The 24396-nt window shown below is 36.2% G+C and overlaps 1 protein-coding gene across 13 annotated transcripts in view; it reads left to right on the forward strand.

Moving 5' to 3' along the window:
- POLK (DNA polymerase kappa) overlaps positions 1 to 24396 on the forward strand; it is a 38631-nt gene that overhangs the window by 2864 nt on the left and 11371 nt on the right. For 6 of the 13 annotated variants that reach the window (XM_054185087.1, XM_054185100.1, XM_054185098.1 and 3 more), the window contains exons 2-7: positions 7453 to 7631; positions 10577 to 10696; positions 16899 to 17051; positions 17429 to 17560; positions 19335 to 19488; positions 22924 to 23139. In XM_054185087.1, coding sequence (XP_054041062.1) covers positions 7494 to 7631; positions 10577 to 10696; positions 16899 to 17051; positions 17429 to 17560; positions 19335 to 19488; positions 22924 to 23139 — 913 coding nt within the window. In that variant the 5' untranslated portion in view covers positions 7453 to 7493. Of the gene's footprint in view, positions 1 to 3019; positions 3155 to 3937; positions 4070 to 7452; positions 7632 to 10576; positions 10697 to 16898; positions 17052 to 17428; positions 17561 to 19334; positions 19489 to 22923; positions 23140 to 24396 lie in introns of all 13 variants that reach the window. The other 7 variants (XM_054185095.1, XM_054185093.1, XM_054185088.1 and 4 more) reach the window with 5 other exon arrangements.

The raw sequence follows: 24396 nt of genomic DNA on the forward strand, positions 1-24396 counted from the left end.
TCCTGCTCATGGTTATATTTGTTCTTAAATTTAAGACCATTTTTCTTAAGAGGATTCTTGAAAGAGCTTTGTTTATGCCACAGCACACTGCCTAATAGTATAGGCTCTGAGATATAAATGATTCAGACAATTTTTTCTAAAACAATTGTGGTGTCTGTGAATCACTGTATTAGGGTTTTTCTTCTAAGTAAAATAAGAAAAAACAAAAGCAAAAAGCCAAAACAAAACACCAGAACCCAGAAGATTAGTGCTATTTATTAATATGTTGGCAATAAACACATATCTGTAGAAACGAGGTCGCACGTAACTACACAACTTCTGGTGTAGTTTTTAGTGATGAATGCTGTTAATAATAGTTCTTTTCCTTCATTATTTTCTTATGGATTAAACTGCTAAAACATTTGTTTTCAGTAATCTAGAAGTACTAGGAGAACTTGGTTAGAATCTTGAGATAAATCTTTCCGTTTAAAAGGTCTTGCAAAATGCTGAATAGAGACAGAAGAAGATACTACAGTTCTTTGCCCTTCAAATAAACTTTGATGTTTTAAAGACATGAGCTTTTTTAGACAGAGAAGTTGAAGGCAGTTTTACAACAGAAGTGTACTGTGTCTTGCCTGCAGAAAATTAATAGGGGATGAGTATTCCACTTGTTTCACTTGTGTTGCTCTTCACATAAGCAAAGAATTATTCAAACAGTTTGATTAATGGGATAAAACATTTTTACATTTAATTTTGGGCATTGTCAGAAGCAGTCTCTGTTACCTGTTCACCTTGCAGTAAAGGATTGAGTTGTCTGTAATTTGTTATATCTTAAAGCCAGTGAGTTCAGAAAAGACATAATTCTAGGGCTTTGTTTTTTGAAGACTAGTTCTAGGTGCTTGTATGTGATCTATGTTTTTATAAAATGCTGAGTCAACTGCTACTTGAAAAATAGTCCTTATTCAGCTGCGTCAGCTTGGGCACTTGGAATTTTCAATTCAGTGAATCCTGGCATGTTTTTCTGTTCAGTATTAATTTGTCATGTACTTTGGCTCATTACATATGTAAAAATACTTACATCTTTCTTAGAAGATTTTGTTTTCTAGGGAATTAGGTTTTATTATATGTTGAGAGAGAGACAGTAGTGAAACAGTAGCAGTTTTCAATGCACTAGTAGGGAACCTAGGTGGTTAATGCTGTGTATATTAAATGCTGATAACACTGTTTTGCAGTTCCTCCTGTCAGTTCTTTTCTTGTAAATTACTACAGGATTAAAACTGACAGGAGTCCTCTTCTTGAGGCTATTCAGAAACCGGGGCTCTAGTAAATATCAAACCCCCTGTGGCTGAAAAGAATTGAGCAGATAGTTCAGAACGACAGTCTGACGTGCTTGCTTACACATGTCTTTGTTGCTGGTTTATCCTGCTGAGAAGGACACTTTAGAGCAGCTGATACTTAAATCATTATCAGAGGGACATGTTTTTACAAGGAAATGAGAGTTAAAGAGTTTGCTAAATTTGATCTTGTCAGCCAGAATATTTCCTTGCCAAATGAATACTCAGAAAAGACAGGTGCACTTCATGTTGCAAAGTATGTAATGCAATGTTATCATTTTGGTATAAAATCCTTATCCAAGTAATGGATAAATCAAGTAGTATGAAATCAAATGCACTACTGGAGTTTGTAGTGTAACCTTTTAAATATCAGAAATGTTAAAAATATTCTATCGGGGTTGAATTTTCCTAGTTTGTGGAAGGTATGTTTGTTCTTGTCTTAGAAATTCAAGAAATAAAGCAATGCATTTGTGGGAAACCCATTGTTCAAATGGCCTGACTATTGGTATAAGAATTTCTGTACCAAGGTGGGTTAGCTGGGTTCTCTAACGATGGTGACTCTAATATTTGCATGCATAGCCTAGATGAAGATACTTCTTAAGAAGCATAGCTACATGTCCACCGGTTCAATCTTAATTAGCAATTGGAGTAAAACCAAAGTGGTGTCTGTTAAAAATGTTGCTTTAGGTGAATTCTGGTCCTATTGGGAAGGTCTCATATAGTCTCATTTATTACTTATAGTATTGTTTCAATAGTACCCAGAGGCTTTATTTCAAGATGTGGCCCATGATGTGGTTTCCAGTTGTAATGATTTCCAGCACAAGGGAGACATTTGAAAGGTTGGGATTGAGAGTTATTCTTGAATCAGTCTGCTTGGCTTGTTTGTTCTCCATTCACTTTTCAATTCTTCTTCAAGTATTCTTCAATGCTTGGCAAAAAGTAATGAAGTAGATAAAGTATTTCATGCTTGTGAAGTATAGTCTTAGCTACAAGTGATTTTCATTTCTGCCCAAGAGTATCCCTGTTTACTTACAGTGAAATTTAACAGCTTTCCACATCTCTTGTCAAAACAATTTTCATTATTTTTTTGGTTGGTTTGCTTTTCGGGTTTATGAGGTTTTTGGTTGGTTTAAGTGTGTATTATGGTGAGGCAGTTGCTCAGCAAAGTTCTATGACAAGTGTATTTTTTGAAGTAACTGAAATTGCATCTTTTAAAGTTTTAAATATTGAATTACCTTTTTATTGAAGATGTGTTAAAGCTGGATGTTTCATATTTGACTTTTGATGATCTTATGAACATTTATGAAGTTTTCTAGGAGTTTCATATTATTCACAACCATCTTCTACATGGGTGTGATTATTTTAATAATTGTTTTATGGAAGATATTTTTCCATCCCCAACTTGCACTGAGAGCTCCGAACTTTTGTAGTACGTGATAACAGGTCATTTGTAAAGTTTTCATAAGAAAAATAAAAGACCAGAGATCTCCTTTCAAATATCCGTGATATTTGGAGAAAAAAAAAAAAAGTCTTGTCTTCGGTGGTTTTGGTGTAGTACTAACTTCAGAGGCATTTATCTTTTGAATACAGAATGATCTGAACTACACCACCCTTCATTTTAGCCAAAAGCCTGAGAAGCGATCTTTTGTGGTCAGAAACTGGATGAAGTCAGTCCTAACTTTCTTAATTGTTTATTGTGCTTTCAGTGCTTTTACAGAACTCCTATTAGTATCTTGACCTTGTCACTGAAATTAAGGGTAATACTGATTTTCTTCTGATGCAGCTTATGTAATGGCAGAATTTCTGAAGCTATCATCCATTCTCTACATTTGTATGTGAAGGTAACTGTTATAATTTTGTTTTGTTCCTGCTAAAGTAAGAATAAAAGAATCTAAAACATTTTGATCAAGTGAAAACAGGAAGTTTATTTTGGGCTCATACTACAATAAATAAGGTGTTAGATTTTTGATGAAATGTTACTGGAGTTTTTAATGAGTTTTACAGAAAATAAAGAAACTATTTAATTTAGATCCTTGTCTTAGCCATCCTCAAAATAAAAATTAAAAAACATATAGAAAGGACTCTATTAATTGTATTGCTATCTGCAAAATCTTTTTTTTTCTTTTTTTTTGTTTCCCCTCCGACACTGTGGAGACTGACACAAGGCAATTGGGATGTAAGAGGTCCTTTACATCTGCAGTATGATTCCTATGTTTAGCTTTTGAGCTCTGGGGGAAGTAGATAGTTGTCTTATCTTAGTAATTTTTTTGCATCTCACTGTTGGCATGGGCCTCTGAGGTAGCAAAGATGTCAGAATTTGATTTTCTTTGTGAAGACTAGTACACAATTTACATGCATCAAATCATAATTCAGTATATAAGTAAATTCTTTTTCAAGCTTTTCCATACTGGTGTCATTTTCCAGTCCTGATATTTCTTTGCAAGAAGTTGTTAACACTGTCAGTAAAAGGCAAACTGGTAGCATACTTTGCAAGTATTAATAACCTGCGCAATAACACTGTGTCCACTGAACTGAATATTCTTAGAAATATTTTTTATTTTTCTTATGTATTATTACATGAAAATAATAATATGAAAGCATTTATGTTTTCACACAACGTACAGGGTTTCTGTTGTCGCAATTGGAGGTTTTTTACTGAAGACAGGCTGGAGGAGTGGCACAGGATCAAATACAAGCCATTTCCTTCAGGCTAGTTCAGTGTCAACCATCCAAAAACGTGCTAAATTTCAATAAAGGTAGAGGCACTTGAAATTAAATTGTTGCTCTGATTTTACTGCTCTTTCAGTCTCTTGATACTTTCATATAATATATAACCCTGTCTGACTGGTTTGGTTGAGTCTGTGTGCCTGCTTGTAGAAGAGCTTGATTGGGGTTTTATTAGTTGTCTTTTTCCGCTTGTAAGCATCCCAGGTTACTAACAAAGCTTCCTACACAGTAAAGCTGCTCTGTGGTTCCTCTCCGCATTTTTATTTTTGCATTAACTGTTGGCATTCTCTGCCAAAGTCTTCCTCTTTACCTTTAAAGTTCTTCCAGTAGCAATTTGAAAGGTACCTCCTCCACTTATAGATGATTCTCCTGCTCCCTTCCCCCCATTCCCAAATCACAGGAATAATGGGGGAGTATTTAGTTGTAGACTGCCTTCACAGACTTCTCTGATTTCACACCCTACTTACTCAGTATGATGCTGAGAGGGATTTAGCATGTTTTGTTAGAGGAAACAGCTCAGTCTTGCAGCAGATTCTTGAGGTGACAGCATGCCAAAAATATGTCACACTTTGTCTAGACTGTTCTGAGTTAGTGTTTCATTAGACTCTAAACCTTTACCCACTTTTTCTAAGTTGTTTTAGCAAAAATTTCATAAGACTGTGTCGCCACAAGCTAAATGTTTTCTCTAGGTCAATTTTCCATTAAAACAGTTACTACTTGTTCTTACCAGGTTCTACAGTGACAGTTTTTTCACATTTTGGATAGTGTTTCAAACTGTGCTTCTCCTGCATTTCCTTTAAATATTTCCGTTTTCATTTTGTCTATGGCAGATGATGCACTGGTTTTATGTGACAGTGCTGTATCTATTGTGTTACTGTAGCTTTTTTTTTTTTTGCATTTTGTATTTGTAGCATTTCAATATGCGAAATATTTTACATGTTTTTTTCTCATGCCTGTTGATCTGAAACCAAGATAATCTTCAGGTCTGTTCGTGTTAAATGGCTGAAAATTGTATCAGTTTTTATTCATGTTTTCACTTCTGAGTACCTTTAAGCTGTGGTGGAGAACTAATATGCCCTCAGATAAATTTTTTCTTCTTAATTCCAACTAAGGTACTATTTGATATTTATACAATTTATCAACTGGTCCTAGCAATGCATTTTGTTCCACCCAAAAAGCTGAAAAGATAAAACACATCAGGAGACCACCATTTATGAGATTTTGTATCATCATGGTAATTTGTTTCTCACTGGATATGTAACAGTGTGGAAGAGAAGGCTTTTGACTTACATCAATTAGTGCTAAAGCCTCTGCTATAAAACTGAGCCTTTAAGAATGATCTGAATGAGGAGGGAGAAACATTTGTATATGCTGGGGGTAAAGACACTTTCAGGAATAAGGAACAGCTACAAAATATTGCAATGACTGGAATAGGAAATGAAAGCAATCTTGTGTTCATTCTGGCATCTTGGTGGGAAAGAGTGATGAAAGAAACAGGGGGAATAGTGGAGGGGCGTTTACCTTGAGGAAAGTATTTATTGGGAATTGTGCCCATTACTTACCTGACACTGCCAGTAATAATGGAATTATTGTGGAGCTAATTGATATCGGGGTGCTTATGAGCTTGAGATGACACTTGGAATGTTGCATTGGATGCAGTGCTTTTTCTTTTGAAGTCTAGCAGACCTGTTCTTGTAAATGTGTATGTTAACTGGAAAACATTGTCCTACTGTAAGTGAAAAATTTATGAAAGTGTTCATCATTGTGGTTTTTTATTAGATAGATATGTGTAAGAGCTACGAAGCCACTCCCGTTTCTAGTTGCCATTATAGTAGCTCAAGTGCTACTAAAGGGCTAAGAGAAGAGTTCTGGTCTCTGCATCATCTTCTGTTCTTTGAAATACAGCAAGATGGAGATAAACACAGGATTATTTACCTGATCTTGCATCTTCGGAAGACTTCATAAATAATAATCTTAATTAATAGAATATGACTAAAATTGGAATATTTTTGCCAGAACTTTTTTTTTTAAGATGGCTTTCTTTAATATCTTGACTTCAGTTGACTAGTATGTTTCAAGAGAAGATCTTCAGGAAAATACAAACATTGCCACCATTAATTTTAAGAAGTCATCCATATGGTTCTTTAATAGCAAAAATTCATCTCTAAATGCAGAAATACATAATGACCTTCTTCAGTTTGGTTGCTAATGAGGCCCACTTAAGTCCTGGAGTGGGAAAGTGGCATTTAAAGAAAAAATGTAACACTCTTAGATTTGTGTAATTTGTGGTTGTTAAATAGAGATGCTGCATGCGCTTGAAAGGGTGTGGCTCCTCCAAACAGGAAGGGCTCCTGTCACAGGGAGCAGCTCAGAGGGGAAGATTAGGAGTAAATGTGCTTCCTACATGAGAGTAAAGCTGAAGTGACTTATGAGTCAGCAACTTGAGGCAGGAAGAAATTCTTTCTTTTACAGTAATAAATACACGTTAAGCAATTTATGCCAGTATCACACTTGGATTCTGCTTGTTTTAATCTGGCAAAAATAAGACCACAGCTTCATGCTACAGAGGCTAAAATTTGCTTTCTTTAGTTTTTTAAGATCAATTTAATAACTAGACAATTTACCTATAATTAGAGCCTATCAAAGGATTCAGCTATTTACTTTCGTAAGCAACAAGGGAAGATGTTAGAAGTTCACATATCAGAGGTACCTGCGTGTATAAGAAGTTACTAGTGTCAGTAATTGGGTAGTAAAGGCTTGGTAAGTTCTATTGGTTGGGTACCATGGCTCTACAAATTAATGGAAAAAGAATGCATGAATTTTACCCTGAATTAAACAATAGGGTTTTATTCAAAACTTTTAATTGAAGCCATCTGTTTCTAAAAGATGAGCTTTAACACAAACAAAAGTTTTGAATTTGAGATGGAAATTACTGGGAAAGATTCTATGGCTTGTCTCAAGCAGGAATGAGGACTAAATGAACAATGGTCTGCAATTTAAAAATCATTCAATTTCTTGTCTTTTAATGTAATGATCTAGTGAGCAGTATTTTGTGTTTAAGGCAGTATCGTTTCATCTGTCAGGATAACATACAGGTATAAATCTCATATGCATGTGTAAGATACCAGCTTTTATCTGAAGTTCATGGTACTCAATTATTTCTGTAAGGGAGCTTTTAAAAAGTATGTTTTTAAGTTAATAGAAAAGTAAAGTTTTACTGTCTTCAAACACTGCTACAATTACAGGTGGCTTTATGTGGTGAGTGTGGCAGGTCAGCCACTTTAAAGGAATGCAAGTCTTCATATTTGTGATAATTATGTTGTTTTCTGAATAAGTATAAAATATTTTTTTTAATATATATTGTTCAGCTGGAACTTAGAAATAAATACATTATTTCAATTCTTTTTTTCAGGTATTAAGTCCTAAAAGAGGTACTTGTTTTCAAGAAGTACTATGGATGACATGAAAAAAGTTGGTAACAGTTCTTGCAATGATGGACTTCTACTTAGAATGGGCCTCAATGATAATAAAGCTGGAATGCAAGGTTTGGATAAAGAGAAAATCAATAAAATCATCATGGAAGCTACCAAGGTTGGTTTGATTACTCTTTTTGTGGTGCTTTATCTGTTGTCCAGTATCATTGTGGTGCATTAAAAAGAGCATGGCCAGCACGTCGAGGGAAGTCATCCTCCCATTCTGCTGTGCTGTGGTGAGGCCACATCTGGAGTACTGTGTCCAGCTCTGGGCCCTCCAGTTCAAGGACAGGGGACTACTAGAGAGAGTCCAGTGTAGGACTACAAAGATGATCAAGGGAATGGAGCACCTCTCTTAGAAGGAAAGGCTGAGAGGGGATCTCAACAATGTTTATAAATATCTAAAGGGTGGGTGTCAAGAGGATGAGGTTAGACTCTTAGTGGTGCCTGGGGACAGAACAAGGGGCAACGGAGACAAGCTGGAACACAGGGAATTCCATCTCAACATGAGAAAAAACTTCTTTCCTTTGAGGGTGATGGAGCACTGGAGCAGGCTGCCCAGAGAGGTGGTGGAGTCTCCTCTAGAGATACTCAAAACCTGCCTGGATGCGTTACTGTCCAGCCTGCATTAGGTGAACCTGCTTTGGCAGGGGAGTTGGACTAGCTGATCTGCAAAGGTCTCTTCCAACCCCTACCATACTGTGATTCTGTGATAAGGCCCTCTTCCTCCCTCCCCCAAATTTTATCCCTCACTTGTGTAAGTGGAGGGCATCTTCTAAGACAAATGCATGTGTGGGGAGGAAGAGGAGGGACTGTAGCTTAGAGTACCGTAGAGTACTGTTGGATTCTTCCACAGGGACATGCAGCAGCACAACTGAGTACATCCTTAGGTGCTTCCTTCTTGCCTGAAGCAGTATATAAATATCACAGCATTGTCCAGAGGTAATTGTGAAGATTTCAGCTTCCTTAGGCCTTTTATTTTCCCTTTTTCCATTTGTTTTGCCTGCCCCATCATTAATCACCCAAGCAGATCTACCTCTATTAGTCACCTTCCTGTAAGTGATGAATTTGATGTAATCAGGTGTTTCTAGTACTTTCAGTAGAGTTTCTTTGTGCTTAGTGCTTGTCTTAACTGTCTTCTCAGTATTCAAGAGAGGCTCCAGTAGTGTGCAGCTTTATAGCAAAAGATCCGTAGAGCCACAAATCTACAAAGCATCAAAATATTAGTCCTCTTACTTGTTATTGGAAAGTCTTCACATGGAACTATATGGGGATAATGCTTTATTTGAGCAGCACTGGGTTTTCTTACTCTTCCTTGCTCAAACGTATGTTTCATTTGGTGTGTCTATGGCCCTAGTTTATGTGCTTGATGTTTTGCTGATGAATTCTGTGTTGACTGCTATTGCTCTGTGGTAAACTGCAGGAGCTGGGGACAGGGAAAGCAGAGAACATAGTACATACTGCTTTTATTTGGCAAACTTTATTTTATTTGCACATTCACTTTGATGATACTTCATATGCTATCAAGCCCCTTATTGGTTAGATGTTTCTTCTACTTACTCTTTGTCAGACATATCACTAATGATATTTGGATAAATTATTTCATGAGAACAGTTACGGTTTCATTTTGTGGTATGAAATAGAATGAACTGTAAAATAGGCTTTGAAAACTGATATACAGACATCTATGTATTAGAATATATTTCTATAAAAAAAGGCAAGAGAATATAAATACCAGATATAGCTCAAGAAATCTGAAAAGAAGCATTGATTCTTTTTCTTAAGATTTTCATTAGTTTTCAAAATTACACCTACAAACACTACCCACAATTGTATTACAGCAAGATTTTGTAGCATTTCAACTGTGAAATACTGCAAGAGACACAAAAAAATCTACAGCTTAATAACAATCTTAAGTACTGTGTTGCTTCCCACACTAACATTTTGATACTTCTTTCAATGAGTCTGAACAAGTAATGTTTGATTGCAGAGGGGAGAAAAGATGAAATGCATGTCTGGTATTGAAAGAAAACGCACCCTGATTTCTTCTGATTAGAGATTTCTTCTAAGCAACGAGATGTGACACATTACAGTCTTGCTGTTCATCCTTTTTATCATTATTATAAAAGTGTATATTTTTGCTTTTTATGTAAATGCCTGATTCTTATTTGACTATGGCTGAATTCTTGGTCTCAGTGACAGTTTGGTAGTCAGAGGCTTTGAGCTAAAAATTTGTTCATTTTATCACATCTTACCAGGTGATTCAATAAAAGACATTACCTCTTCCTGCAAATATTACTTCTCTTCTAACCTAAGCAGATGTTGCAAAAAAGATATTTTATTTCCTCGTTTTGAATTTTCCTCTTTGCTATTTCATTGTATGCCTTCTTTTCTTTGTTATGAGTCAGGAAGGGAAGTCACATTATACATTCTCTACATGATTGTTGTCCTTTTATGTTTTCATTACATCTCCTTTTATTCATTCCTTTTCTTGAAGGAGCAATTACATACTTGAGAGCAAGAGAGCTTTTTTATACCCATTTGCTTTTCATTATCCTCTTCCAAATAGCTTCTAATTCTGCAGTGTACTTCAACATCAAATGGTCAATGAAATACTCAACATTATAAGTGGATTTGACTTTTACAATGTCATTATTTATTTCCATCTAGTAAATGGAAAATGGCAAAATGCTTAAATAATTTTTTTTTTTGAGTGTTATACTCCTTGTCTTGGAGGTATTGCAAAGAATAATTTGACTTTTATCTACTTTTTTGGAATTTTTGTTGTCAGGTGTTAGAATAAGTAAACATAGCAAGTTCTCTCAATAGTTCCTTATACTCCTCTGAGTAGAGGGGATCTGAAAAGGAGAAACATATTCATGTCATTTGAGGAGAGAGGTGTAAAGCAGCACTCATCACTTTTGTGTATCATTTCTGTGAAAATCCAACGTATGCATTAGAAACTGTTACTGTGTTTTACATTTTCTGTATTTAAAGATCAAATGAGGTGGTTCATAGGAAAAGGTGAATATAAACCTTAGTGTTTTTGCAATTTTCTTCCAGGGTTCTAGATTTTATGAAAATGAACTTAAAAAAGATCAACAAGTTAACCAACGAATTGAAAGAATGATGCAGCTAAAAGAAAAAATTACAACACAACAGCTCTTGAAAGCACAGTTGCAGGTACTAATCTTGTAAAGACTTTTTGGAGTAAATGGCAAATGATAAACATTTTGGTGTGTTCTAGTTTATTGCATTAAATTCTGGTGATAAGCACAGTGTTACCTACCATTTTGATGTTTGTCACGCAAGTAAAAGTGCACGATGTTTTGATGATTTAATCTTAAGAAAAACTTGCTAGAAGAATAGATTGTAAAATTACTCTGAAATGTTCCCTAAATTACTAAAATGAAGTGAAGCAATTCCTGTTCTTTTAAGTCTAATCAGTTTAAAGGGATGTCATTATGGTTTATGTAAAAGTTATGTTAATTACCTTGTTAATAAGTATCATATCCATCTTGAGTTTACTTTCTGTTTCTATAATACATGTGTATTTGTGTTCAATGGCCTACAATGGGATGAGGGGGATCACAGTTGTCAATTCTTCTGGATATAATTCATTCCTTATTTACTTATTTATGCCAATTGATTAAAAAAAAAAAAACATCATGGCAAGCAGTGACAAGAAATATAAGTGTCCTGAACTAGAGAGACGAAGGGGCTATTTCTCGTCTTAAATGCTAATGATAGATAATAGTATCCAAAGTGTTACTGTGTATGAAAGTTTGTTAAAAGAAAACAATGGCACAGAGGTTGTACACTAAACATTCTTAGGCGCAACAGAATTAAAATTGCTTGTAGAAGCTTAATTCCTTTCCATTTTCATTTGTACTGTGATTCAGTCTTTAATTACATGATTGCTCGCCATTTTTCCCTAAAAGGATTCCTGCTTCATTCAGTGCACAGTGCAGACAGTGTTCACTGAGTGGGCAATTATTCAATATTTACTGTTGTCCTCATTGTTGAATGTGTGGCCCCAAGCTTTATTTGTTGTACACCAGTCTAATCCAGCTTTGAATGCAGTATTACTGACTTCCTTGTAGGCTTTTCTGTGTTGTACACCACATAGTGTGAATTCTTTAAATTATTCTTGCAATACTGCAGCAAAGTAGCACGGTATTTTTGGTTTGTAGAGGAGCTAAAGCACACGAAGATTAAACACATCCATTAATTTTAAGTGCTATTGTGAGGATTATAGGTCCCAAGCTTTGGTGTACAATCTTTTTTTGTTCATGGCAGGTTTGCAAATCAGTTCTGTAAATTAGATGCCAGTGCGTCAAACTTGTGCCCAGAAAAGCTTGCAATTACTGAGTACCTCTGAAAAGTCTGTTGTAAACCTATATGCCTCAACCTATAAGCCAAAACCCATATGTTTTGGTTCATCTTTAACATGGATCAGTCATGTCACTGTTTTTTTGGATTTTTTTTTTTTTTTAGTTTTCTGGGCTAGCTTTTAAGTCATTTAATTATGAAAAATACTTCCATTTTCATCCTTCTTTCACCACAGAACTTCTCATTTTACAGAGAACAGTCTTTCTTATAAATTGAATGACATGAATGACAAAGATCCTATAAAATTAGTAAATGGTTATGTAATTAAAGAATATATAGTGAAAGCTAATAAATTTGAATTGCTTTGACAGTCCTTATGCTGTGTTTCTCTGAACTTGAGCTGCAACATAATGTTATTTTCTTTTAATGTTTTGTATGAAAATTGCTTTCTATAGAAGAAAAAAGAAGCTTAAAAAAAGAGAGAAATTCCTTCACCTGGATCTTACTGGGACCTGAGTTTCAAACCCCATGTTTGAAATCTTTATGGCACTTGCTCAAATAGCAGTCCACTTTGTTTCCAGTGGAGTAACTGTTAAGTCAGCTGCCATACTGCATGAAAACTGTCATTAGAGTGCGATAACATGCACATTTTTTTGCTGGCTAATTTTAGATTTTTGCTGCTATAAAAAATCTGAAAATTTTGGATTTAGGTTCCATATGCAGATAAGCCCTAGTTCATGATTGTTGTTGCCCTCATTTCTTTGTCACAGGTTCTGACTCTTTTGTTCTCTCCTCTTCTTTCTTTTAATTTATCCTATCCTGAATTTTCCTTTTCTTGTCCGACATCCCCAGATTACCATCACTCAGCTTTCAAAAGCAGTCCTTATCTATGCCCCCAGAGTCTCCACTGAAGTCCCCAGTCTCTTGGCCCAGCCAGTCTTTATCTGTCTGTGTCTGATATCCTAAATGCCTCCCCCTTTTCCTGTCACTTACCCACCTCAGGCCATTATCTCCACCTTTAACTTCGCAGGTCTTGTTTGTCCTATTTGGTTTTCTTAATACGTGCTGTGTATTGTTTAATCAGCTTATCTAGGTCTTCAGATACAGATATAGTCAACTCATTATCTTGTTTTCTTCTTTATTGTTGTTGTCTATTGAGTTCTTTAACTCTTCTTTTTAGTACTACCTTCTGATATACCATAAGAGAATTTGTTCCCTTAAAAGTTGTAAGTTGCAGGTACTCCAGAATTACAAAGGTATCCATATATCTACTTGCTATGAATGCTGTAATTTCTCATCTGCAGATCAAAGCCAGTTGGTAGGATGGTTATAGATGCTCAGCTACAGCTTCCTAAGCTGGCAGTTGATCTGAGTGCTATAATGTAAAATCAAACAAACAAACAAAATCTCCACTTACTGGATTTGTTGGACAATATCCTGGTCACATGGTGGAAACGGTAATATAAATAAAATGTAGAATCTGCAACATAGTGCTGTGTTTCTCATTGCTAGAGTGTGTGTATGCCAAGGAATTTGTAAGGGTATTTCTCATATTTTTATAGTTTTCCTTAGAAGGTCGTCTTTGCAGAAGAGCACATACCACCATTGATTTTGGAAATATTGGAGATTAGGAAGTACTTGTGAATCTTCTCAAAACTACCATTTCCATTTACAAGTATTTCTTTGGGGGTTGGTTTGTTTGTTTTTTAATAATCTTAAATGTGAAAGGTAGTTTGAAGTTTTCCTAATGAATGTCATTGTAATCTTTTAAGGGAAATTATATACTATACAGTATAATATAATTCTTAATTTTTGAAAACTTTTCTGCAACAGAGTTAGGTTATCCTAACAACCTAGAGTGGAATTGCTTGAAATTCAGCAGTACTTAATAATATTTTTAAAAGTATCCAGCTGCTAATGCTTGCTGGTTTTGCCCATGTGGGTTTTATCCCAGATGTTTATTCTGTAAATAGTTACTATTGTCTTAAAATAGCATCACTGTTTGTTGTCACTTCACCTTACCAGATGCTTTTATAAATATAAAAGAGATTTTGAATAACCTTTTCTGTCTTACTTTGACAAAAGAATTGAAGATGGAAAACTTTTATTTTGTGTCATGGGGTAAGAAAAAATGAGAGGTTACTCTTTAAGTTGTCTAAAAGTCACTGTAAGCAAAATTAAACTTTCAATTACAATTTGAACTTTTTAGATGCTTTTTTTAAATCTAGCTTAGAAGTAAAACCCCCCAACTTAGTAGCTCTTTTTTTATCTTCAAAAGAAAATTGGAAGCAGCTTTTAAAAACTTGTCAGCCTGGCTTGCCTCTAAGGAATTATTCCATAACTTTCCTTATCTTACTAAGGAAACATTTGTAGGTGCCCTGAATTCTCTGAGCACATCTGTGTGCGTTTTGTTTTGGCATATTACTTGTATCAGTTGCTTTTGCTGAACAGTTATCTTTTTGTATTTCTGATTAGTTTCATGTAATTTTGTTTCATTCTTTAGATGCATATATTAGCTGATCAGTAAGTATCATGTTAGAAATACATTTCATAGAATCATAAAATGGTTTAGGTTGGAAGGGACCTTAAAGATCATCTAGTTCCAACCCCCCTGCCATGGGCAGAGACACCTCCCACGAGACCAGGGGCTCAAAGCCCCATCCAGCCTGGCCTTGAATATTTCCAGGGATGGGGCATCCACAACTTCTCTGGACAACCGGTTCCAGTGCCTCACCCTCACAGTAAAGAATTTCTTCCTAATACCTAATCTAAATCTCCTCTCTTTCAGTTTAAAACCATTACCTCTCATCCTATTGCTACATTCCCTGATCAAGAGTCCCTCCCCATCTTTCCTGTAGGCCCCCTTTAGGTACTGGAAGGCCTCTATAAGGTCTCCCTGGAGCCTTCTCTTCTCCAGGCTGAACAACTCCAACTCTCACCTGTCCTCATAGCAGAGGTGCTCCAGCCCTCTGGTCATCTTCGTGGCCCCTCTCTGGACCCGTTCCAACAGGTCCATGTCCTTCCTGTGCTGAGAAAAAGCAAAAAGAAATTTGTTATAAATGTGATAAATTGAAATACAGAAGTTATGTAACTAGAGGAGCAATTGACAGTATTAATTAATTAAGCAAATTTGAATTTGAGTGTAACGTAAAAATTATCTGCAAAGTGTAGTTTAAAATAAGGATGTTTTTCATGATTATACTATGACTTGAACCCTTTCTGAATTAGTAGTGTAATGAAAATAATGTAAATTCCTCACTTTTTCTTTTGGTTCCTCTTTGAACGGCTTTTCCCTTGTGCTTTTAATTTGTCTAAACCAGTTTTCTCAGCCTCAAGGAGCATATTCTGCTCTTCTGTATGGAATAGCTTTGTTTGAGGCCCCATTCTAGCCTTTCATCCCTCAAATCAACTTGGAACAAAACAGAGAAAAGACTTTGTAAATCATTACTCAGCAATTTGGTTAGAACATGCATAGCCACTTGCTTGGTTCAAGTGCCTTCAGCTTCAAAGATTTTTTTTGGATAAAGTTTTAATGTTTTTTATTAAGCAGCTCTGTTGAGGGGGAAAAAGAGAGAAAAAGTCTTCAAGAAACCATGCAAATTGCATGTAAACATTTCTCTCCAGGACCATAAACACATTGCAATCAATCCAGAGGCAGCTCTGTAATGGTACCTTGATGTTATGAATGTGTGTGTGAGTCCTTGTGCTTGCAAGCAATGTGAAACTTCTGTTCCTTTTCGCTACTTGCATTTCTTGAGCTCTGCTATGCCTGTCTGTTGGTTTTTTTCTAGCAGTAGTAACCTTTTGTTGTGTAAATAGAGGTTAGCATAGTCATTAGTGTGGTTAGAATGTACCTGGAATGATATGTGGTACTGCCAACATAGTCATCTTTAATCAGCAGACCTTAAAAATCACTTGTCAAATAATGCACTCATGCTTTCTGGTGATATTCATAGTTCATACCTCATTCATAATTGAAAGATACTTCAGAAACAAGCACATGATCTGCAAGTGGTTTGGTAAAAGAATGCAAGCAAATTAAGTAGAATTAAAGTATTTAATGGAGGGGTCTGTGTGCTTGGCTTCTGCCTCATAACACCATGGAGCTGTTGAAGCAGGAGTTTTGGATTTTGTTTTGACATATTGCTTGTATCAGTTGCTTTTGCTGAATAGTTATTATTTATAGTTATCTTTTTGTATTTCTGACTGGTTTTATGTAATTTTGTTTCATTCTTTAGATGCATATATTAGCTGATCAGTAAGTATCATGTTAGAAATACATTGCATAGAATCATAAAATGGTTTATGTTGGAAGGGACCTTAAAGATCATCTTTGATCTTAAAGATCAAAAACAACTGTTTTGAATTTCTGAATTTTCTAATTCAGAAATACATCTTTAACTCTAGGAGTGAAACACACTTTCTATGTATGTGCTTTTCTTTAAAAGTCACCTTGCCTTTTTGGTAGCAATACAATCTTACAGGATATGGATTCCTGTAACAAATGTTGAGGAATTTTATGAAGGGATTAACAGTAGCTTACCTAGCAGTAAACAAACCTGGTTGGTTGAGACCTTATTTGTGACAAGACAAGCTATGGGCTGTTGGTATTCTCTTTACCTGTTTAGGCCAATTCTCTGAAGTGTGATAGCTTAATTTAGGAGTGTTGGAAATTCTGTAATAGCAGAATTTTTTTCTGCTAGAAAATTTTCAGAATTTTTTTAAATAACCTGTATCATAGTACCTAAAGCTGCATATTCAATGGTCTTACAAAGTTTCTATCTGAATCAGATGATGTATCTTTTTTTTCCACATCGGTGTTTTGTTTGTTTGTTTGTTGGGTTGGGGTCTTTTTTGCACCATTTGCTGCAGCAGCGTTCTCTCTGAGAGCAAGTTTCATGAGAAGGTTGGTTGTGGTTCTTTGGTGCTGGTTCAGCGTTGTTTGGTTTGTTTTTTAATTATATGCTAGATGCATTTGAGTTTTTAGGATTATCTGTACTGTTGCGCTTCTGCCAGGTTAATAGTTTTTCAATTATTGGTTTATTCTGTTCAGGTGGACAAACTTGTGATAGAACTGGAACAAAGCCGTAACCTTAGCAATACGATTGTACACATTGACATGGATGCCTTCTATGCAGCTGTAGAAATGAGAGACAATCCAGAGCTGAAGGAAAAGCCTATAGCAGTGGGATCAATGAGTATGTTGGTAAGGTCAAATGTCACGCTAATTCAGCAATCAATTACATGAATCTAAAGTCTAATAAACCACACAATCATAACGTACTATGACACTGTTACAGAGAGAATTTTTATCACTGTGGAAAAAAAATAACAAAAATAATAGAGGAAACATCTGTTCTTAGACTAGACCATGTAAGCTCGATTTTAGTTTTCAGTAAAAAGTGTTCTGATGAAAGTTTAAAGGATGTAAACAGGTTGAAAGGCAGGGCAGGGGAGAGGATAAACTCTAAGCCTTGTCAGTCTTTTCTGCTTGGAGATATGTGATTAGAAATTGATTATTTAACACTAAACTTCAAGAAAAACTTGATTACTGAGCACTAAACTTATTTAATCTCTTCTAAGTCTACATCAAATTACCACGCTAGGAGATTTGGTGTACGTGCAGCCATGCCTGGATTTATTGCTAAAAAGCTATGTCCACATCTAACTATAGTACCATTGAACTTTGAAAAATACGGCAAAGTGAGCAAAGAGGTAAGTCTGAAAGTGCTAACTAATAGTCAGTGTACTTTGTTTTAGAGTCTGTCAAATACGTTGGTTCTAGACAATATGGAAAGTGGTAGTTTAAACATTAAACTCTTCTGACGTAAGTCAGAAGTTTAAACACAAGTTTAAACATTAAACTCTTCTGATGTGTCTTTGAACATAAATTAAACAAAATATTGGTGCATTTGGCAAGGAGATGAAAAAACATCGCATTCATCCATCTTTACATTTTAATGAAGTCAGTAGTGATGCTGATAGGGATTTGCAAAAGTGTTTAGTCAGCTAGTGATACCACTTGATCCTTATTCGTAAAAACTTCAAAACCATAGAGCATAATCTAATGACTAGGAAGCTGCAAGTACATAGGAAACATGGAGATAATAATTTCATACAATGCATAATCATAATTTCAAATGATAATTACTGGAGAGAGAAGCAAAGAGCATTAGTGAATTCTAAATGCAGATTCATATATTCTTTTTAAAAAAAGGGACTGGAAATAAAGAGCAAAAAATTAGGGAGAAAAGAAATCATATGTCGCTTTAACAGAAGTAATTTTAGTTAGTACCAGGAGAAATACTTAGGATATCCAAAATCCGTTTGTTTGTTTGTTTGTTTAAAAAAACCACCAAACAACAAAACAAACAAACCAACAAACAGATCTTTTGTAGCTCTTAAACTAGTACATGGCACAAGTCTCCTGACTTCAATAAAGTTATGCCAAGATGTATTTATTTTCATGAAGCCTCAATATCTTCACATAAACAAAGTAAGCTAATTACTAATTTTGATGTTATTTGGTTTTATTCTCACTTCTGTTGAAAAAAGCATATATAGATGTGAGTATTTCAGAATGGGTTTGAGCTTGGTAAGGATCTTGGTTTCATGATAGGTATTTAATTTGTTGTTTGATGGGGTAAAGTATTAAAGGTTCAGTCTGATTTGGATTTTTTTAGTTATATTTTTCTCTTGTGATTTGGATTGAAAATATTTAAATTTATTTCATTTTGACATTAAAAGTTGAGCAGTGAATCCTATCTAATCAGTTTCAGAAAGATGAAGTACATGTGAACAAATGTTGTGGTACCTAAGAATTTCAACAAAACTGATAGAGAAACCATGACACAGTCAAATTTTCCTCCTTGTTTAAAAAAAAAAAAAGAGGAGAAAAGGTTGAGGTTTTATTTTGTCCGTTTAATTTATTATGTTGCCTTTTTGGAAGATGCACTTATCACTAAAGATTTTACTAACAAGTTTTGCCTGTGGCATTAACCAGCCCTCTAAGACATTGGCTATAACTTTAGTTGAATGTAATTTAAAACTTGGGTGGGTTTTTTTTTAACCTTTGCATATGTGATGTCTGATGCACAGTGCACAGAAAGGTGCATCAGCTCATGGGCTTTGATGAGTTCTGAGTTCCCCAGAGTTTTATTCAGGTGGTTACTGCAGAGTCTGTGAACATAGTGCCTATGGAGTCCTTATACACTGATCTTAATGACCTCTGAAGTAAAATAACACTGCTCAAAATCTGTTTAGTTCTCACTTATTATTGATATATTGCTACGTGTGAGAAGTAGTACTATAATTTTCCAGTATCAATGAATAATTTGTTCTATAAATATTTTTATTATTCATTGGAAATATCTTTAATATTCACTGGTCATCTTGAAGTTTCAGAGTACATTTGTTCACCTCATAATTGTGTGTCAAGATCTGCTCTTACAGCAACAAGCCTTTAAACTTTCATTATGTGTTTATCAAGGTTAGAGAGATACTGACTGAATATGATCCCAATTTTATGCCTATGGGCCTAGATGAAGCCTACCTGAACATAACAGAGCACTTGGAGGAAAGACTAAACTGGCCTGAAGATAAGAGAAGGTTCTTTTTTAACACAGAAAGCACTATAGAAAAAGGTAAACAAATTACTCTCTTTTCCTGTAGTCACCTGACACTGAGGGGACAGATGGTTTCTTTTAGGGATCATTGGCAGAATGATGATGGCACTAAATCGTAGTTACAATTTAAAGCTTTATTTTCTTATCAGGAAATTGTGATAGCACAGGTCCTTGCGTAATTAGTCCTCCCATATACTTTCTACCTCCAATTTCTTAGTTTATAGGTTAACTTCCTCTGCTACACACCCATGCATAAAAGGTATGCTGCTAATGACTTGGAGTTGGAGGACTTACTTTTTTTTTAACTAGAGTAACATGTGTGAAAAGTGGTACTAGGTTTACTGAACCCAATTGTTTTTCAGGTGTGTATTTTTCCTTTACAATTCAACGTGATAATTTTGCAAATAAGTAGTAATAATCTTATGACTTAAGGAGGTGTAGAATGAATAAACTTACTGCTCTAAAGATTATTTGTATTTTGGGAAGTTGTTTCCTAAAATACTTTAGTGAGTCCCATACATCAGAAACATGAGAAATTGCCTGCAAAGACAGTGTGCATAAGCTCTGGTTACATGACGATTTTACAAGATTAAAAATATATAAAGTCATGAGCACTGCAGGACTTACAGTAATGCTTAAGATATGACTGGATTTCACTTGTTTCTAGAAGATGGAACCACATCCATAACTGTATACCCAATTGGGAATAATAAAAAAGGAAGAGTCATACGAATGGTTGATTGATGCACAAACCAAAACATTTATATTATCAGTATTCAAAAATGATCTAAATAGCCATTAAGAGGATAATCAAGGATACATTACAACTGAAAAGCATTAATGGAATAGAAAGAAACAAACTGGCATAGTCTTTACAAAATAAGTATCACTGATGTGGAGTCAAGTGCCTCTTCGTGCTTCTCTGACATCTTTGCTCTTCAGAAACACAAACAAGCACTTTGAATGTGAAACCATAATAGTAAAGTTTGTACAGTCAGACAAAGAGCTGCTGACATTACTTGTTCTACCATGACTGCAGTTGAAAACAAGAGGCTTGCCAGGCTCATGGTTCCAGAACCAGATATTCCAGAACCCTAATTTTCTTTGGAGAATATTGAAAAAACTTCTACAAAAGATTTTTATGTCCACAAAAAAAAAGGGAACATCTGGCCTTCACTCTGATATGAAACAAAAATAATGCCAACATTTTGATGTTTTTCTGCTGCTACAGCAACAGGCCATTAAACCTTGTTGCTTTTCTGGAAGTTATGTCCAGTCTCCTTGCCAATTTTTCCAATCTCAGCCAAGCTCAAATCATATTAAGAACAAAGCAGTTATGACTCTCCTCTCTTCAAACAAAAGACCAGTGCAATTGCTTTGGCTAAATAATTACATATTTTTTTCCAAACAGAAAAAATGAAACTGCTAATGAACTCTCTTCAGCCACTGCAGAAAGAAATCAATAAATTATATCATAGAATCATTCAGGTTGGAAAAGACCTTTAAGATCATCAGATCCAACTGTTAACCTAACACTGCCAAGTCCACCACTAAACTATGTCCCTAAGCACCACATAGTCTTTTAAATACCTCCAGGGATGGTGACTCAACTGCTTCCACGGGCAGCCCGTTCCAATGCTTGACAACCCTTTCAGTGAAGACATTTTTCCTAATATCCAGTCTAAACCTCCTCTCGTGCAACTTGAGGCCATTTCCTCTTGCCCTGTCCCTTGTTACTTGGGAGAAGAGACTGACCCCCACCTCGCTACAACCTCCTTTCAGGTAGTTGTAGAGAGCGATAAGATCTCCCTTCAGCCTCCTTTTCTCCAGGCTAAACAACCCCCGTTCCCTCAGCCGCTCGTCATAAGACTTGTGCTCTAGACACTTCACCAGCTTTGTTGCTCTTCTTTGTACCAACACCTCAATGTCTTTCTTGTAGTGAGGGGCCCAAAACTGAACACAGTATTTGACGTGCAGCCTCACCAGGGGGACAGTCACTTCTCTAGCCCTGCTGGCCACACTATTTCTGATACAAGCCAGGATGCTATTGGCCTTCTTGGCCACCTGGGCATACTGCTGGCTCATATTCAGCTGGCTGTCGACCAAAACCCCCCAGGTCCTTTTCCGCTGGTCAGCTTTCCAGCCACTCTTCCCCAAGCCTGTAGCATTTTGTGGAGTTGCTGTGACCCAACTAGAGGACCCAGCACTCAACCTTGTTGAGCCTCACACAGCTGGCCTTGGCCCATTGATCCAGCCTGTCCAGATCCTTCTGCAGAGCCTTCCTACCCTGAAGCAGATCAACACTCCCACCCAACTTGGTGTTGTCTGCAAACTTACTGAGGGTGCACTCGATCCCGTTGTCCAGATCGTTAATAAAGACATTAAACAGAACTGGCCCCAGTACTGAGCCCTGGGGAATGCCACTTGTGACTAGCTGCCAACCAGATTTAACTCCGTTTGCCATAACTCTCTGGGCCTGGCTGTCCAGCCAGTTTTTTAAACAGTGAAGTGTATGCCCGCCCAAGCCATGAGCAGCCAGTTCTCCAGGAAAATGCTGTGGGAAACAGTGTCAAAGGCTTTACTGAGGTCTAGGTAGACAACATCCACAGCCTTTGCCTCATCCATTAAGCGGGTGACATTGTCATAGAAGGAGATCACGTTAGTCAAGCAGGACCTGCCTTTCATAAACCCATGGTGACTGGGCCCAATCTCCTAATTGTCCTGTACATCCCACGTGATGGTACTCAGGATGATCTGCTCCATAACCTTCCCTGGCACCAAGGTCAGATTTACAGTCCTGTAGTTCCCTGGATCCTCCTTCTGGCCCTTCTTTTAGACAGGTGTCACATTTGCTAACCTCTAGTCAACTGGGACCTCCTCAGTTAGCCAGGACTGCTGATAAATGATGGAAAATGGCTTGGTGAGCACTTCTGCCAGCCCCCTCAGTACCCTTGGGTGGATTCCATCACGCCCCACAGACTTGTGTGTGTGTCTAAGTGGTGTAGCAGGTTGCTAACCATTTCACCCTGGATTATGGTGACTTCATTCAGCAACTTGTCCCTGTCTTCCAGCTCAGAGGGGGCTGAGGACCTGAGAACAACTGGTCTTACTATTAAAGACTGAGGCATTAAGTACCTCAGCCTTTTCCTCATCCTTTGTCACTGTATTTCACCCTGCATCCAATAAAGGATGGAGATTCTCCTTAGCCCTCCTTTTGTTGCTGATATATCTCTAGAAACATTTTAATTGTCTTTTACTGCAGGAGCCAGGTTAAGTACCAATTGGGCTTTGGCCCTTCTAATTTTCTTCCTACATAAGCTCACGACATCCTTGTAGTCCTCCTGAGTTGCCTGCCCCTTCTTTCAAAGGTCATAAACTATTTTTTATCCCTGAGATCCAGGTATATATGTTATATATGGATGGATTAGTTGTTTGTGTTTCTGTCTAACATAGATAAAGGTGAGGTAAATATGTCTGCCAAATTTAATGAAGATGGATACTCTTCTTCACCGATACTGTTTGAAGACAACACACCTCTGATGGATGACCACCCTCAACAAAGAGATCAATCAGTGGAAAATTCAGTTGTCTTTGGAACTTCTGCAGAGGAAGTTGTGAAGGAAATTCGCTTTAGGATTGAGCAGAAAACTCAACTGACTGCTAGTGCAGGTATTCAGACACATATGAATAATAATAATGCGTTGTATTTCCACAGTGTCTTCTACTCTAATCTTAGAGGGCATTAATTAAGAAATTTGCATTGGCACAGTTTTCTTGTACTGCAAAGAAATTTGCTCTCTTTGCAAAGTCTGCAAAGACTGTGATTTTCAAGTGTTTCAAGAGATGTTATGGTTATCAAAACCATTCCTGGTTTTTGGTTTTTAATCATAGAAACAGTTATGTCATCTTTTTGCTTCTTTGTGTTTGAAGTATAAGTAGTGTGGAAGAATGACCGGTGCGCTCAGGAGGTGATCTTAGCACTGGTGGTTGTTGTTTTCGTGCTTCATGTAAATTGTTTTCGTAAGCCAGCGGTCACAGTGAAATCTGTCACTGGTTGCTAAATTGCTGTTAGTTTGAATAGCAGATCCATATTGTTTCTGACAGTTCTCCACACTGTTCCTTGTTTAAGGCAATATCAAAATTCATTAAAAAGTTAGTTCTCAGAGAAGTAAATATGTGTTGAAGTTAAATTATTCACTAGGGGTTTAATATTTACTATTCAAGTTTTATGTCTTTTGACTTCAGGCAATCTACCTGTAAGTCTTAACTGTTTCAATAATAATCTGGATTAGGTCGCTGAAAAAAAGTTTATTTCGGTAGCCACTTAGTTTGGATGCCATCCAAACTGCTTTGTGAACCAGGTCAGTGAGGCATGAGGGAGTGCTGAGCTTTATGAAGCAGATGTAGGAGACCGAGGAAGTGTTGAATGTAAGCAAACGTAAAGGAACAGCTAGTAGGAAGAAGCAGGATGAGACCCACCTCCCATGTATGTTATCTCATGAGTGGTAGCAAAATCATAATTTTGTTCTACTGCAATTTTGTCTTCCTAAGAATAAGTTAATGTTTAGAAAACAGACAAAGCTTTTATGAGTGCATCGGGATTTTAAGCCCAAAAATGAAAACCAGTTAGAAGGCTAATTGAAAAAATACTAATAATCAGAAATAAATAGAATTTTTATACCTTCTTGAATAATTTTATCAGTGAGCAATTCAAAATTTAGGCCACTAGGGCTGTAGTGCAGAATAATTCTATTTTTCTTGCTAAACCAATTCCAGAGTACATTTTTAAAAACAGATACTTTGATAAAAAACAGCAGTCCCTCATCCCTATTAGTGACAGGGAAATATATATTTCAAAAAAACTACATGGCAGTGGTAGTCCTCAAAAGACTTTAATTTGGTAAATTTTGTCAAAATTAATTAAGT

This window comes from Rissa tridactyla, chromosome Z (assembly GCF_028500815.1).
Source record: "Rissa tridactyla isolate bRisTri1 chromosome Z, bRisTri1.patW.cur.20221130, whole genome shotgun sequence".
Classification (NCBI taxonomy): Eukaryota; Metazoa; Chordata; class Aves; order Charadriiformes; family Laridae; genus Rissa; species Rissa tridactyla.